The sequence below is a fragment of the Stigmatopora argus genome, chromosome 6 (genome assembly GCF_051989625.1).
Source record: "Stigmatopora argus isolate UIUO_Sarg chromosome 6, RoL_Sarg_1.0, whole genome shotgun sequence".
NCBI classification, from domain to species: domain Eukaryota; kingdom Metazoa; phylum Chordata; class Actinopteri; order Syngnathiformes; family Syngnathidae; genus Stigmatopora; species Stigmatopora argus.
In genome coordinates this window covers 2,451,340-2,466,205 of record NC_135392.1, presented here as the reverse complement: position 1 = coordinate 2,466,205, position 14,866 = coordinate 2,451,340, and the positions used below count along the sequence as shown (strand labels likewise).

General features: G+C 39.4%; 1 protein-coding gene and 17 non-coding genes across 18 annotated transcripts; all 18 read left to right on the top strand.

Moving 5' to 3' along the window:
• The first annotated feature begins 17 nt into the window (after positions 1-17).
• On the top strand, positions 18-90 carry trnaa-cgc (transfer RNA alanine (anticodon CGC)). Its single transcript has one exon. It is a non-coding gene; the product is annotated as a tRNA-Ala (tRNA).
• Positions 91-202: 112 nt separating this feature from the next.
• Positions 203-275, top strand: trnat-ugu (transfer RNA threonine (anticodon UGU)). Its single transcript has one exon. It is a non-coding gene; the product is annotated as a tRNA-Thr (tRNA).
• A 119-nt stretch (positions 276-394) lies between these two features.
• Positions 395-467, top strand: trnaa-cgc (transfer RNA alanine (anticodon CGC)). The gene has a single exon. It is a non-coding gene; the product is annotated as a tRNA-Ala (tRNA).
• A 112-nt stretch (positions 468-579) lies between these two features.
• trnat-cgu (transfer RNA threonine (anticodon CGU)) lies at positions 580-652 on the top strand. The gene has a single exon. It is a non-coding gene; the product is annotated as a tRNA-Thr (tRNA).
• A 119-nt stretch (positions 653-771) lies between these two features.
• Positions 772-844, top strand: trnat-ugu (transfer RNA threonine (anticodon UGU)). Its single transcript has one exon. It is a non-coding gene; the product is annotated as a tRNA-Thr (tRNA).
• A 120-nt stretch (positions 845-964) lies between these two features.
• trnat-ugu (transfer RNA threonine (anticodon UGU)) lies at positions 965-1,037 on the top strand. Its single transcript has one exon. It is a non-coding gene; the product is annotated as a tRNA-Thr (tRNA).
• A 120-nt stretch (positions 1,038-1,157) lies between these two features.
• trnat-ugu (transfer RNA threonine (anticodon UGU)) lies at positions 1,158-1,230 on the top strand. Its single transcript has one exon. It is a non-coding gene; the product is annotated as a tRNA-Thr (tRNA).
• Positions 1,231-1,349: 119 nt separating this feature from the next.
• On the top strand, positions 1,350-1,422 carry trnat-ugu (transfer RNA threonine (anticodon UGU)). The gene has a single exon. It is a non-coding gene; the product is annotated as a tRNA-Thr (tRNA).
• Positions 1,423-1,541: 119 nt separating this feature from the next.
• Positions 1,542-1,614, top strand: trnat-cgu (transfer RNA threonine (anticodon CGU)). Its single transcript has one exon. It is a non-coding gene; the product is annotated as a tRNA-Thr (tRNA).
• A 119-nt stretch (positions 1,615-1,733) lies between these two features.
• On the top strand, positions 1,734-1,806 carry trnat-ugu (transfer RNA threonine (anticodon UGU)). The gene has a single exon. It is a non-coding gene; the product is annotated as a tRNA-Thr (tRNA).
• Positions 1,807-1,925: 119 nt separating this feature from the next.
• On the top strand, positions 1,926-1,998 carry trnaa-cgc (transfer RNA alanine (anticodon CGC)). Its single transcript has one exon. It is a non-coding gene; the product is annotated as a tRNA-Ala (tRNA).
• Positions 1,999-2,110: 112 nt separating this feature from the next.
• trnat-ugu (transfer RNA threonine (anticodon UGU)) lies at positions 2,111-2,183 on the top strand. Its single transcript has one exon. It is a non-coding gene; the product is annotated as a tRNA-Thr (tRNA).
• Positions 2,184-2,302: 119 nt separating this feature from the next.
• trnaa-cgc (transfer RNA alanine (anticodon CGC)) lies at positions 2,303-2,375 on the top strand. The gene has a single exon. It is a non-coding gene; the product is annotated as a tRNA-Ala (tRNA).
• Positions 2,376-2,487: 112 nt separating this feature from the next.
• trnat-cgu (transfer RNA threonine (anticodon CGU)) lies at positions 2,488-2,560 on the top strand. The gene has a single exon. It is a non-coding gene; the product is annotated as a tRNA-Thr (tRNA).
• A 119-nt stretch (positions 2,561-2,679) lies between these two features.
• Positions 2,680-2,752, top strand: trnat-ugu (transfer RNA threonine (anticodon UGU)). Its single transcript has one exon. It is a non-coding gene; the product is annotated as a tRNA-Thr (tRNA).
• Positions 2,753-2,872: 120 nt separating this feature from the next.
• Positions 2,873-2,945, top strand: trnat-ugu (transfer RNA threonine (anticodon UGU)). The gene has a single exon. It is a non-coding gene; the product is annotated as a tRNA-Thr (tRNA).
• Positions 2,946-3,065: 120 nt separating this feature from the next.
• Positions 3,066-3,138, top strand: trnat-ugu (transfer RNA threonine (anticodon UGU)). The gene has a single exon. It is a non-coding gene; the product is annotated as a tRNA-Thr (tRNA).
• A 7,585-nt stretch (positions 3,139-10,723) lies between these two features.
• LOC144075931 (guanylate cyclase activator 2B-like) lies at positions 10,724-14,035 on the top strand. Its single transcript, XM_077603391.1, has 3 exons — positions 10,724-12,517; positions 12,586-12,775; positions 13,667-14,035. Exons 1-3 carry the CDS (start codon positions 12,443-12,445, stop codon positions 13,723-13,725), a joined length of 324 nt encoding a protein of 107 aa, XP_077459517.1. The 5' UTR covers positions 10,724-12,442; the 3' UTR covers positions 13,726-14,035.
• The last annotated feature ends 831 nt before the right edge of the window (positions 14,036-14,866 follow it).

Sequence of the window (14,866 nt, the reverse complement as noted above, 5' to 3'; positions counted from 1 at the left end):
ACACCTTTATCACACAGGGCCTTGTAGCTCAGTGGTCAGAGCACTGGTCTCGCAAACCAGGGGTCGTGAGCTCAATTCTCACCAGGGCCTGTCTATTAACTGGCATTTGACTCAGTAATAGTCAGTGCATGTGTTCTTCTATAATGACGTGGCTCTCCTGGATTGCTTTCTGGTTCTGAAGGTCAACACCTTTATCACACAGGGCCTTGTAGCTCAGTGGTTAGAGCACTGGTCTTGTAAACCAGGGGTCGTGAGCTCGATTCTCACCAGGGCCTGTATATTAAGTGGTGCTTGACTCAGTAATAGTCAGTGCATGTCTTCTTAGTTCTTCTATAATGACGTGGCTCTCCTGGATTGCTTTCTGGTTCTGAAGGTCAACACCTTTATCACACAGGGCCTTGTAGCTCAGTGGTCAGAGCACTGGTCTCGCAAACCAGGGGTCGTGAGCTCAATTCTCACCAGGGCCTGTCTATTAACTGGCATTTGACTCAGTAATAGTCAGTGCATGTGTTCTTCTATAATGACGTGGCTCTCCTGGATTGCTTTCTGGTTCTGAAGGTCAACACCTTTATCACACAGGGCCTTGTAGCTCAGTGGTCAGAGCACTGGTCTCGTAAACCAGGGGTCGTGAGCTCGACTCTCACCAGGGCCTTTCTATTGACTGGCATTTGACTCAGCAATACTCAGTGCATGTCTTCTTAGTTCTTCTATAATGACATGGCTCTCCTGGATTGCTTTCTGGTTCTGAAGGTCTAACCTACAATTGAACAGGGCCTTGTAGCTCAGTGGTTAGAGCACTGGTCTTGTAAACCAGGGGTCGTGAGCTCGATTCTCACCAGGGCCTGTCTATTAATCTGGCATTTGACTCAGCAATGGTCAGTGCATGTCTTCTTATTTCTTCTATAATGACATGGCTCTCCTGGATTGCTTTCTGTTTCTGAAGGTCTAACCTACAATTGAACAGGGCCTTGTAGCTCAGTGGTTAGAGCACTGGTCTTGTAAACCAGGGGTCATGAGCTTGATTCTCACCAGGGCCTGTCTATTAATCTGGCATTTGACTCAGCAATGGTCAGTGCATGTCTTCTTATTTCTTCTATAATGACATGGCTCTCCTGGATTGCTTTCTGGTTCTGAAGGTCTAACCTACAATTGAACAGGGCCTTGTAGCTCAGTGGTTAGAGCACTGGTTTTGTAAACCAGGGGTCGTGAGCTCGATTCTCACCAGGACCTGTGTATTAAGTGGTGCTTGACTCAGTAATAGTCAGTGCATGTCTTCTTAGTTCTTCTATAATGACGTGGCTCTCCTGGATTGCTTTCTGGTTCTGAAGGTCAACACCTTTATCACACAGGGCCTTGTAGCTCCGTGGTTAGAGCACTGGTCTTGTAAACCAGGGGTCGTGAGCTCGATTCTCACCAGGGCCTGTGTATTAAGTGGTGCTTGACTCAGTAATAGTCAGTGCATGTCTTCTTAGCTCTTCTATAATGACGTGGCTCTCCTGGATTGCTTTCTGGTTCTGAAGGTCAACACCTTTATCACACAGGGCCTTGTAGCTCAGTGGTCAGAGCACTGGTCTCGTAAACCAGGGGTCGTGAGCTCAATTCTCACCAGGGCCTGTCTATTAACTGGCATTTGACTCAGTAATAGTCAGTGCATGTCTTCTTAGTTCTTCTATAATGACGTGGCTCTCCTGGATTGCTTTCTGGTTCTGAAGGTCAACACCTTTATCACACAGGGCCTTGTAGCTCAGTGGTTAGAGCACTGGTCTTGTAAACCAGGGGTCGTGAGCTCGATTCTCACCAGGGCCTGTATATTAAGTGGTGCTTGACTCAGTAATAGTCAGTGCATGTCTTCTTAGTTCTTCTATAATGACGTGGCTCTCCTGGATTGCTTTCTGGTTCTGAAGGTCAACACCTTTATCACACAGGGCCTTGTAGCTCAGTGGTCAGAGCACTGGTCTCGCAAACCAGGGGTCGTGAGCTCAATTCTCACCAGGGCCTGTCTATTAACTGGCATTTGACTCAGTAATAGTCAGTGCATGTGTTCTTCTATAATGACGTGGCTCTCCTGGATTGCTTTCTGGTTCTGAAGGTCAACACCTTTATCACACAGGGCCTTGTAGCTCAGTGGTTAGAGCACTGGTCTTGTAAACCAGGGGTCGTGAGCTCGATTCTCACCAGGGCCTGTATATTAAGTGGTGCTTGACTCAGTAATAGTCAGTGCATGTCTTCTTAGTTCTTCTATAATGACGTGGCTCTCCTGGATTGCTTTCTGGTTCTGAAGGTCAACACCTTTATCACACAGGGCCTTGTAGCTCAGTGGTCAGAGCACTGGTCTCGCAAACCAGGGGTCGTGAGCTCAATTCTCACCAGGGCCTGTCTATTAACTGGCATTTGACTCAGTAATAGTCAGTGCATGTGTTCTTCTATAATGACGTGGCTCTCCTGGATTGCTTTCTGGTTCTGAAGGTCAACACCTTTATCACACAGGGCCTTGTAGCTCAGTGGTCAGAGCACTGGTCTCGTAAACCAGGGGTCGTGAGCTCGACTCTCACCAGGGCCTTTCTATTGACTGGCATTTGACTCAGCAATACTCAGTGCATGTCTTCTTAGTTCTTCTATAATGACATGGCTCTCCTGGATTGCTTTCTGGTTCTGAAGGTCTAACCTACAATTGAACAGGGCCTTGTAGCTCAGTGGTTAGAGCACTGGTCTTGTAAACCAGGGGTCGTGAGCTCGATTCTCACCAGGGCCTGTCTATTAATCTGGCATTTGACTCAGCAATGGTCAGTGCATGTCTTCTTATTTCTTCTATAATGACATGGCTCTCCTGGATTGCTTTCTGTTTCTGAAGGTCTAACCTACAATTGAACAGGGCCTTGTAGCTCAGTGGTTAGAGCACTGGTCTTGTAAACCAGGGGTCATGAGCTTGATTCTCACCAGGGCCTGTCTATTAATCTGGCATTTGACTCAGCAATGGTCAGTGCATGTCTTCTTATTTCTTCTATAATGACATGGCTCTCCTGGATTGCTTTCTGTTTCTGAAGGTCTGGGCTACAAATGAACAGGGCCTTGTAGCTCAGTGGTTAGAGCACTGGTCTTGTAAACCAGGGATTGTGAGCTCAATTCTCTCCAGGGCCTGTCCTCTAACTGGAACTTGATTTGCCAAAGGGCTTTGTGTATTTTCCTGGTTTTTCTAGTTTGATGTTTGCCACCGGGATTGCTTTCTGGTTCTCTGGATCAAAAATTACAATTACTTTAGCGCCCTCGCCGAAATGGCGATGGCCTCCGGCCCTCACGAGGACAACCGCAGTGAAAGATAATGTGGTTAGCAAAAAGTTATGCACGCATGATTGGCCTTGTCGCAGATTGTAAAGGTTCAGCTGTCGTGACGCTTTTTCAAATTGAATCGAGAGCCAATTTTTCCTCTGACACAGCTGTTCTGAATCTGTTCAAGAACATCTTGTAGCCAAAGTCAGTCCAATGACAGCATCGCGCAATTCATGGCGATGTAATGCCACGCTGTCTGACTTTCACTAATGTTCTGTCACTGCAGTCCTTCAGCTGCAGTTATGATTCCTAGCGCTCGTTCATTCATTTTCAGCACAAGGGTGCGGGGTGCTAGAACTTCTGGGAATTTCTTGTATGTATATGTATACTATTTATATAACCTTTAATATAATTTATATAAATACATAAATTATATAACTATAGAATTTATCTGAAATTCTGGAAATTCTCACCCTATTGCCACTGTGACAGTGAAATTTCCCGAATATGGGATGAATAAAATTATCTAATCTGATTTGATCTAATCTAATCTGATCTAATCTGATCTAATCTGATCTCATTTGAGCTCATCTGATCTCATCTGATCTCATCTGATCTCATCTGATCTCATCTGATCTCATCTGATCTAATCTGATCTGATCTAATCTGATCTGATCTAATCTGATCTAATCTAGGGCCATTATGTATTCCAACTAAAATTAATCAATCAATAAATCGAAAGCTTTTCCGATCGTGCTGATCAACAATCATTTTTTTACATAGTACAAATCTTCTGCAATTATTGATTTTAAAAGGGGAAACACATGAAATATTCCCTACACATCTCATCTTCATTTGAATTTGATTATAAAACAGAAAGTCGGCACTCATTATTTACTTTCTCGGGCCGCAGAAGATGATGCGGCGGGCCACATTTGGCCCGCGGGCCGCCAATTGTGCACAGGCAGAGCCACTCAACAAGGCAAAGTAAAAAAAAGAAATGTGTATGTATGAAACTAAAGTTGTAAGCGAGTTTTCCAATGGAAAAATATTGCATATAAATGGACGCTTGACTATCTCAAGTAACATATTCAGCAGAAAAGTCATTTGAATGAAAATGAGAAGTGATTCATAGGCATTAATCATTACATTTTATTATGACTAGACCATTCATGGGTAGAATACATGCATCTGCTTATGGCAGGTGTGATACTGGTGTGTGCCTTAGCGAGCAATTATGATGTTGCTCACAGTGGTCCTCAGTGTGCCCAGGGCGGTTGCCTGTATGCCCAGACACATGAGAAATTCGATTTTATTCATTATTAATTTGATTTTTATTGAATTAAATAGCCCTAGACTGGTCACCAGTCAGTCGTAGGGTACACGAAGAGACAGACAACCATTCGCAACGATCGCACGAGGTCAGGCAAACGAACATCTGCGCCATCTGACGACGTCTGATTCTCGGCAATAACGATAAAATAAGATTGATGACTTTTTTATTCCATTATTCAGCGGGTAGGCGCTGTCAAGATTACAAGAACACCTCTGACGTAAGAAGGATAGTCGCAGTGATGATTTATGGGGAAGACAAATATAATGGTGTTAAAAATTCAACAAGCCGAGCATTGTGTGTTCTATGGCTTCCATAAAAGCATTCAAATATGAACAGCGTCGTTTGGGAACGCCGACTGTCGGGTTCACACGGCATAAAACTCACCTTGAACATTTGATGGCATTTTGAATTATACCGTTGTTTCCATGACGATGGATTGCTTTACTGACAACGACAAGATAATGAATTGCCTCAGTGAGTTTTATGGGATGACATGACATGTAATATTTAATTTACAATTGTGAAGGTTGACCTGTCACACTTTTTTTTGCTGACGTTTGGCATTTTAAAAAGTTTTTATACGCACTGACTGACAAAAAAGGAGGGCAGCCGACAATAAGGATTATTTCTCTTTTTATTTTATTTGAAATAAATTCCAAAATTGTAATTATATGTAGACGATATAATAGGATGACTTCACTTAACCTCGGTTTCACAAACATGATTCAATCTCCTTTTCTTTGGGTAACACTATAAAATGTTATTTTCAAGGAGGCCCCTTGGAGATCTTATTTTATCTTAGAATTGTCTGACTGTTAATAAGCCATTCATTTAAATCTCCTATAGCAGGGGTAGGGAACCTATGGCTCGGGAGCCATATGTGGCTCATCTGATGGGTGCATGTGGCTCTTCGCTAACCTGTGAGGTAAAATATGTAGTATTTAAACCACTGGTGACAGAGCCGAGTCCTGAATGCACCAATAGGAGCGTCACGTCAGCACTATGGCGTTGACAGTACATCGAACTTTAATATTTTATTTTTTATTATATTTTTATTATTTATTTTTCTGCATGCATATTTTCATTGGTTAGCAACTGCGCAACAGTGCTGTCAAAATAATTCATTTAGCACTTTAAAAGTGGTCAAATGACCCCCAAAAAGTCACATCTCATTTTCACATTTTTACACTTAAATTCTGAGTATGGCTCTCAAAGAAATAACATTTGAAAATAGGAATTGTTTATGGCTCTCTGTTTCAAAAAGGTTCCCGACCCCTGTCCTATAGGATCAGGCTTTGCATTGGCACTGGAGAAACGGATTCCATTTACAGTGGCATTATGGGATACTCTCCCCTCCTCTCAATATCTTGAGTTGAATGAGTCTGCCAACCCTGTGAGGAAAAATGGAAGGTAACTAGGTGACTAATCAATTTTACGTACCGTATTTTCACGACTATAAGGTCCTGTCCAAAATAGACAGGGCGCCTTATAATCCAGTGCGCTTTATATATGGACCAATACTAAAATGGTTATCACGATAAGATAAAATAAATCAGTCGAAAGGGTACACCATCCTCTACAGTTCTCACAACTACGGCAAGCAGCCCTCGACTGTACTCTTTTCCCCGTAGAAAAAGTACTGCGCAGTGACTGCTGGGATATGTAGTTCTTTTGCCAATACACCCAAAGGATTGTGGCCTGGACATTGACATCGACATCAACACAGCTTTACGAAGCATGGAAGGCAGCGTTGGAATAATTACGCTAGCCACTATTTGCGAATGGATTGTGGCCACCTGGACGAACATATAAAACTCAGCGTTTTCGATGACTCATTTGGACAATTGTTCAATTCGGACACAGAAAATGAGGACTTTGATGGATTTGTGGGTGATGATGACGTGAGTACATTGTAAAATGGCTAAATAAAGTGCAACCCAACTCAGTTTTGCTTCCGTTGCCGTTTTAAAAACGTGTTTTTAGCGTGTGTCCGTATGTTTAAGATGGTGTATGTTTTGCCATACCTGGCTGCGTCTTTAAAAACGGTGCGTCCTTTGTGTGTGTCATATACAGAAATAGCACTTGTTACTGACACTGCGGCTTAAAATGCGATGCGCCATATAGTCGTGAAAATACGGTACATGGGAAAATCTCTGAGCCCTATGGTATATCAGAGTATTCAATTGCCCAATTGGATATAAATGTATTTTATTGGTAGGAATAGTGGGTTTATTTCAGATCTAGTAAAATATGGAAAGTACCCCATTAAGATCCTTTTTTAGACGCACCTGTGCTCGAGTCTTTAAATATCTGTGTGCGTATTAATAACATTACAAAATTGCTTAACCCGTAAGTGGTGTAAAAAAAAAATGCCATAAAAATTCATCATTTATGCACTAAAATCGTCCAAGCAACCAACAGTCTTTGACACAAATGTCATTGATGTGCTGTCTTTCTCTTTGAGGTGGAAGTTCAGGTTAGGGAGTGGCAGAACTGCAAGCTTTTGTTTCCCATGATTGGACTCGCGTGGTTCATGTGACACACACTTATCTAACCGCTTTTATTTGGAAAGTCACTTCCCTTCTAGATCACCTGGAAAGTTCATTGACAGTTCAGCGTTCTTGAATATCGTCACGAAAATTCAATAATTTTAAGGCAATTTTAAGGGTGAGGCTTATATGCGAGAAAATACGGTGATCAAAATGACACTAAATCCACTCAGTCAAAAAATGGGATCTGAAAATATTTTAGAGTCGTCACAATGTTAAATCTAATTTTTAAAAATCTAAATCATCTGATTTTACCCTGATGGCCTAAATGTTAAGCTCCTCCCTCTTCCATCTTGTTTTAGAACCCAAAACGAATGACTTGGAAGCATGCTAGAATGGCTTTTAACCTATCTGCTGATCATTAAAATCCATAAATTCACTCAATAATCCGAGTGCAAATTTAGTGATCCAATTATTGGTTGGTGAAATCCAATCATATTGGATTGGATAACTTTATTCATCCCGTATTCGGGAAATGTCATTGTCACAGTAGCAAGAGGATGAGAATACAGACACAGAAAAATACTTTTTTGACTTAAATAAGTAGGTAATAAGCAAGTTAGTAATTAAATAAATACATAAATAAATATATAAGTAAATAAATAAATATATAAGTAAATACAAAAATTCAAATAAAATTACAATATATATATATATATATTTAAGTAAATAAATAAATATATAAGTAAATAAAATGAAATAAAAAATAAAATTAAAATATATATAAGTAAATATATATATATATATATATATAGGTATTTTTTTTTAAAGTAATATATAATAAATAATATTAACCCCATGTGACTATCCACATTAAAACCATAAACACCATAAATACCCAAAGATATCAACTTGTACAACGTATAGGGACCTAATAAGTAACTCAAAAAAAACAACTTTAATTGTTTGGGGCTAGTTATCACGTGGCACGCCTGGTATCAATTGTATTAGAAGATAAATCATATAAAAATATGCGGTAACTTTGTAGTTTATGTAGCAATAGTTTAAGAGATCATTAATTTTTGATAACATTCTAGTCAGCGCTCTAATTGTGGTGATACATGCTAGTCAGGCTAATACGACAAATAAATACCTGGATTTGCAACCGGTTATAGGTTAGAAATTTATTTCATCCCGTGTTCGGGAATTTTCTTGGTGGGGAAAATAATCACTTGCTTAGGTGCTGTTACCATGGAAACAACAGGGGAAGGTATTATGGGATTCACATGCATTATTGGTGCGAACTACATCTGTATTTCAGAGTGCTACTGTGACTGCATGTTGAATATAAATGTGTCTTTTTTTTTAAATCTGGAGTTTAAGTGACTTTTTATGACTGTAATAAAAACTTGGGCTTATCGTCGCCTTGTTAAAAGTCACTGAGTGAGAGTTTTTATGCAACAACTTTAAAATGTTAGCAATGTATAACTGACTTCATGCTGGCTGATCTACTTTCCTTTTAATCCCATTTTAACACTGGGTATTATTGTCAGGGTTGCGGGGTGCTTGAGTATATCCCGGCTGACTTTGAGCTAAAGGTGGACAACACCCGTATTTGATTTCATGTTTCTGTTTAAACTTGGTTTTTCAGGTAGTTTTTATATGCCCTCTACTATTGTCAGATTTACATGTATGAGATTTTTCTTTGAAGAAAATTGATTTGACTGCACAATTTGTGTCATTTTCTTTAGCTTTTTCATTGACCTGACCTAGAGTGCAATAACTACTTTACCATAACTACCGCTGTCTACCATTGTACTATAGTATATCAGATTAGAGATAGCAGGTACTTAAAAACATGTACCGTATTTTCTTGCATATAAGCCGTTTCCGCGTATAAGCCGTACCCTGAAAATAACCTTAAAATTGTTGAATTTTATAATTTCTCTGATATAAGCCGCCCCCTGATTTACAATTTTCAACTCTATACTCATGGTTTTAATAGGGAGTACAAATATGTTACCATATTTTCTCACATATAAGCCGCCTCCGCGTAAAAGCCGTACCCTTGATATTGCCTTGAAATCGTTGAATTTTACAATTTCTCTCGTATAAGCCGCCCCCTGATTCACAATTTTCAAGTCTATATTCATGGTTTTAATAGGAGTACAAATGTGTTACCGTATTTTCTCACATATAAGCCGCCTCTGCGTAAAAGCCGTACCCTTGATATTGCCTTGAAATCGTTGAATTTTACAATTTCTCTCGTATAAGCCGCCCCCTGATTCACAATTTTTAACTCTATATTCATGGTTTTAATAGGGAGTACAAATGTGTTACTTTGAAGGGAAAATCTGAAGAAAAATCATCCCGCATGGTATTTCTGAGATATTGTATAAATGGAATGCTGGATTGCACATTCCTAAAGGGTGTTGCCAAATTCAAAAAGGAAGTCATGTGAGCAGTACAACCAGGAAGTGTGTCCGTCGTGCTCTAGTTTGTCATCCCTAGGTAAAATGGCGGCGCCCTCATCGAGCAATGGCAGCCACAAGTGAGTTTTTTCACGTTTTATGCAAAACACGGTTTATTTTTAAATTTCATTCAGACGTCAAAATAAATTTTGTTTACCGTTTTATCTGTTTATCTTTTCTCAATTTTGAAAGAAATGACCGTATCGGTCACATTGTCTTGCGTTACGGCGTTTCGTCCTTGTCACCTTGCACTTTCGTTTATTTAATTTATGCGCATATAAGCCGTACTCTCGATTCTGTAAAAAAAAAAATCCGGTAATTTGATTGCACAATATGTATGTTTCCTTAACTTTACAGTTTACCTCAACTGATAATAATCAACATTGGACTTTATTTAATGAAATCTTCCAAATATTTCACTCTAGTTCATTTTTTTTTGGCATTGGGGTCGATTAATATGATGTGCCTTAACATTTCTATTGTGCTGCCTTCTCTGAATCCATCCTGCCACATTTTTGTTATTTTCTGCTAATGGTGCTTTTAGCATTAATACTAATCTGATAATCCACTTGTTTATTGTGAGAAAAAGGTTGCCATTTGAGTGCATTGAGTTGCTTTATGTGCGTTACGTAACATGGTTGAGTTTGTCATCTTTATAGCTTCATATGTGACTGAAACCAAAAAAGGGAAACTGTGTTAAAAGTATAAGATAAGAACAAGTTAGTACCTCCTGACATACATAATCATGTCTTTCTCAACTATACTTTAACGTCAATTTGATTTCATGTGGGCCGGACCATTTTAGATATAATATTTAGAATTTTTTTTAATAAATGGATTAAAAGAACTGGATTAAAATCCCTGAATATTCAGTTTTTTATAGATCTAAAACAATGTTTATTTGAGCTTTTTTTAATATATTTTGAGATTTTACAAAATGATTTTTGAACTAAAAACACAGAAAAAATGGATTAAAAAATTACAATTATTGATTTAAAAGGGGGAAAATCAGGAAATTTAATATGCATCCATACTCTTCATTTTAATTTGATTTTAAAACAGAAAGTCGGCACTCTTGATTTACTTTCCCGGGCCGCACAAAATGATGAGGTGGGCCAGATTTGGCCCCCAGGCCGCCACTTTGACACATGTCATCTAACAGGCAATGTGGTGGCAATCCAAATGTATCAATGCTGTGCCTCTGTGGTCCCATAGGTGTCACTAGAGTGCACTTCAAACATGTCAACGAATAAAGTTCGCTGTAATGGAATGATCATTTTTGTCAAAAATCACTGCTTAATGTGTGATTTTTGTTCCCCGCGTGTTCGTGTCCTAAACTTGCATCCTAAAAAGAGCAAAGCAACAACGTGATGGGAAAGATTGTTGACCAGGCCACTCGACAGCGTGCGAATAAGAGGCCGGATAAACAATCAAATAAATGTATTCTTTTCAGGCGCAGGCTGATGATTTACTTCCCTCCGGTTGTGATGTTTACCGTCGGCGTCGACTGTTTCAACACGCAGTACGAGATCAAAAAAATATCGCAAACGTGAGTAAAGTAAACTCATTTGATCATGACAAAAGCACGTTTATGATTAAAAAGAGTCGTTAGCATAACAAAATAGCTCGCAAAGTTGTATTAGCATACATGTTGGCACGATAATCATCGTACTTTTTTCTTACGTTACCGGTCATTTTCTATTCTCTGTATTTTAGAATTGCTTTTTCTATATTCTTTTTTTTTACTTGCTAATAACTGCGTTAATTTATATATTATATATAATTGTTTTAATGTACTGTTGGAATAATGATTAATACCATTAAATCAATGGCCTCATGATAATAGCAACATACTACAATATCATGGAAATTTGAAATTCACTGAGATGATTCAAGATTGTGTAGATGTCGCTGTATGACGCTGATAACTTGACTGTCTGGGTACATTGCTTGCTAACACGCTATAGTGAAAAGGCGGATGTGACTGACGCATATCATGCTTAAAACATGACAATATTAGCAGTGGATGATGACGTTTTTGTCTGCTACTAGTGACGTAAACGATCTGGATTAGAGCGGAAATGGGTAATACGAGATCGGTTTTACAAAAAAACTCACTTAAAAAAAGTTGTCATATGGCGTACACAATTCGAAATAATCAAAAAACCTTCCCGTGTGTGGCTCCATTTTTTTTACCTAGGTCTACAATGTCTTCTGTGTCTGTCTTGCTACTGCAACCAAGAAATTTCCCGAATTCGGGATGAAATAATGTTCTAATCTAATCTAATAAATTGACAGGTATGCCTTCACAAGAATTAATGACCTGAAAACACCAGACCCCGTTTGTTTTTTGGGTGTAGGAATTGAAATCCATAGCATTCATTCCAATAATCCCAAAAAATCTCGCATTTAGATATATTTTACATATTGCTTCACTGCACTATAAACATCCCATTTCTCATTGTGACCACTTTCAGTCCGGAAAAGATACTTCAACACACTACGATAGATTTCCGCCTATCGCTGAGTCAACGGGCCGATTGTCTCATCTAGGTCTGTCACTACGTCTGCTAACCACGTTATCAATCTCGATGGATGGTTCCTAGACATGTAGTCATGCATGCATCATATTCATATCTCCCTTTTGTAGGAAGTCCCATCGACAGCAAGTTGTTGTTGGTGTTACTCACCGCCAACGATCTTAAAATATAGCTTGTCTTTATTACTGATTTATGGATTTGAAACAACCGTAGCGCTACTCATTAACCCGTGAGAAAACTTTGCTCCCATTGGCTGCACCTACCCTGCCACGACCACGGCAGGATGTTTAAAAAGCTGTCTCGCCCTGTGGAAGAGCAAGCAGACATCGGAGATCAACAATGAAGATCACACTCGCTTGGGTCGCCCTCCTGGTTTTGGTCTTGGGCCGTGACGCCCAGGCCGTGCAGGTCCAGGTGAGTGAGACTTTGGGAAAGGGGGGCAAGATGGTCGACGGGATCTTAACGATGTTTTTCCTTCGTAGGAGAACGGCTTGTCCTTCTCCCTGGAGGCCGTCAAGAGGCTCCAGGAGATGTTCGAGGACGCCCCGATGCCGATGCAGAACCCACGGCTGCGAGCCAACTTGCCGTCCATGTGTGACAATCCCATGCTGCCCCAAGAACTGCTGCCTCTGTGCAAACAGAAGGGAGCGTCGGCGTCATTGGCGAGACTAGGTGAGCGCTTGTTGTTGTTGTTTTTTTCACTTTTTATAGTTCAGTTCAAACCGAGACACATTTGGATTTTTTCTGAACATTTCTATGCTAAAATTGGAGATTTATTCTTATGATTTATGTTGCATCTTTTATGTAAAAATTTTCAATTTAAAAAAACCAAACTGAAAATGACAACGAAAAGGCAAATCCTCAATTTTTCATAGACTACAAAAATTTAATTTTCCTTTTTTTGGGGCTAAATACACGCGGTTTACGTTTTTGGGCCACATGGAATGATCTGGTAGTCTGTAGACCTTGCTCAAAGGCGTTCACAAAGACACTCATAATGAGGTTTTTGATTCGTATTCCATGCCAGCTGACTTGGATGAATGGGGAGGAGTCTAAATGACTGAAAAATAAGCATTCTTATTCAAACTACTCGACAGTTTTGGAGGTTCAATGGCCTCATAATAATAGCAACATACAATATCATGGAAATTTCTAATTTACCGAGATGTAGCTGAGAATGCTAATATATGATCATCGTTAACAATGCTAACTACTGTTCTTTTTTTATTCATATTCATGACAGCTGATTTAGATGAATGGGGAGGAGTCTAAATGACTGAAAAATAAGCATTTTTATTCAAAGCAGTCATCAGTTTCTGAGATGTAGCTGAGAATGCTAATATATGATCATCGCTAACAATGCTAACTATTATTGTTCTTATTTTTTTATTCATATTCCATGCCATCTGATTTAGATGAATGGGGAGGAGTCTAAACGACTGAAAAATAAGCGTTTTTATTCAAACTAGTCGACAGTTTCTGAGATTTAGCTGAGAATGCTAACATACAATCATCGCTAACAATGCTAACTATATTATTGTTTTTTTGTTTTGTTTTTTGCAGCCATGGTGCCGCTTGACGTCTGCGAAATTTGCGCCTTTGCCGCCTGCTCTGGTTGCTAAACCAACACCGCAGACCTGATTTTCATTTTTTTGCCTACTCATTTCCTTTATTTTCTTTTTTTCTTTTTTTGTGGAAGGGTAATTTCTTGAAGAAGCAAACATGCCAAAAGCAGAGCGGAAATTGAGAAGGAGCTTTTCAAAAGCTGTTACTTAAAAAAAGAAAGAGAAACGCATAAGCCACCTTTTTTGTCAGTTGTTTTATATTTGACATTGTTTTTTGTTACGTTACAATCTGACCGTGCCTTTTGTACTTATTTAAACATTTCCTCTTTGTTATTGTTTGGAATAAATATGTGTGCATTGCAAGTCACGTGCGCGTCGTGTGGCTTTTAAACTTCAATAGACTGAAAAAGAGAAAACATCTAAATGGAATGTTTGCCTTCTGTTGGCACGACTATTAAACTAACATACCCACACACCCACCCACACACACTGATAAACTTGTTTTCTTCTATTCCACTTGATCTATGGTCAAAAAACATATCGTTTCTGAATAACACCATCTTAAAGTATCAAAATAAACAAATGGTTTCATCTAAAATATGCATGAAAAGAAAACGGCCCCCAAAATATGTTTTTTTTTTAAATAATGTGAACTTCACTTGCAACGTAGCATGAAAAAAAATGCATCTTTTTTTAATACACTATATATATTCTGAATATATTGTATGATTAGCGTGACGGCCTAACAGTTATTGGGTCGAGGGTTCAATCCCGGGTTACTGTGTGGAGTTTCCATGTTCTTTCTGGCTTATATGCGGGTGCACACCCTAAAAACATACACGGCAGGGCTGGTTAAGCACTCTAAATTGCCCCTATCCGTGATTCGTTGTCCGTCTCCACATGCCATTCGATTGGCTGGCCACCAACTCAGTTGGTAGTTAGCTGGGATAGGCTCCAGCACCCCCTCACCCTTACCCTTATGACAATAAGTGCTTCAAAAAATGAAAGAATGATTTTTTTATGCTGCGATTGACTGCCCACCAATTCAGGGTGTCCTAACATACCCACACACCCACCCACACACCGGCCCAGAGACAGCTGGGATTAGCTCCAGCACCCCCGGCGACCCTAATGAAATAAAACATTTTCAGAAAATTAGATGAAATATTTTATGGGAATATAATTGTGAACATAGCAT

Coding starts and splice junctions, on each gene's coding strand:
- LOC144075931 (XM_077603391.1), top strand. CDS start 12,443: ATGAAGATCACACTCGCTTGGGTCGCCCTCCTGGTTTTGGTCTTGGGC. Junction 12,518..12,585: donor CCCAGGCCGTGCAGGTCCAG/GTGAGTGAGACT, acceptor TTTCCTTCGTAG/GAGAACGGCTTGTCCTTCTC. Junction 12,776..13,666: donor GGCGTCATTGGCGAGACTAG/GTGAGCGCTTGT, acceptor TGTTTTTTGCAG/CCATGGTGCCGCTTGACGTC.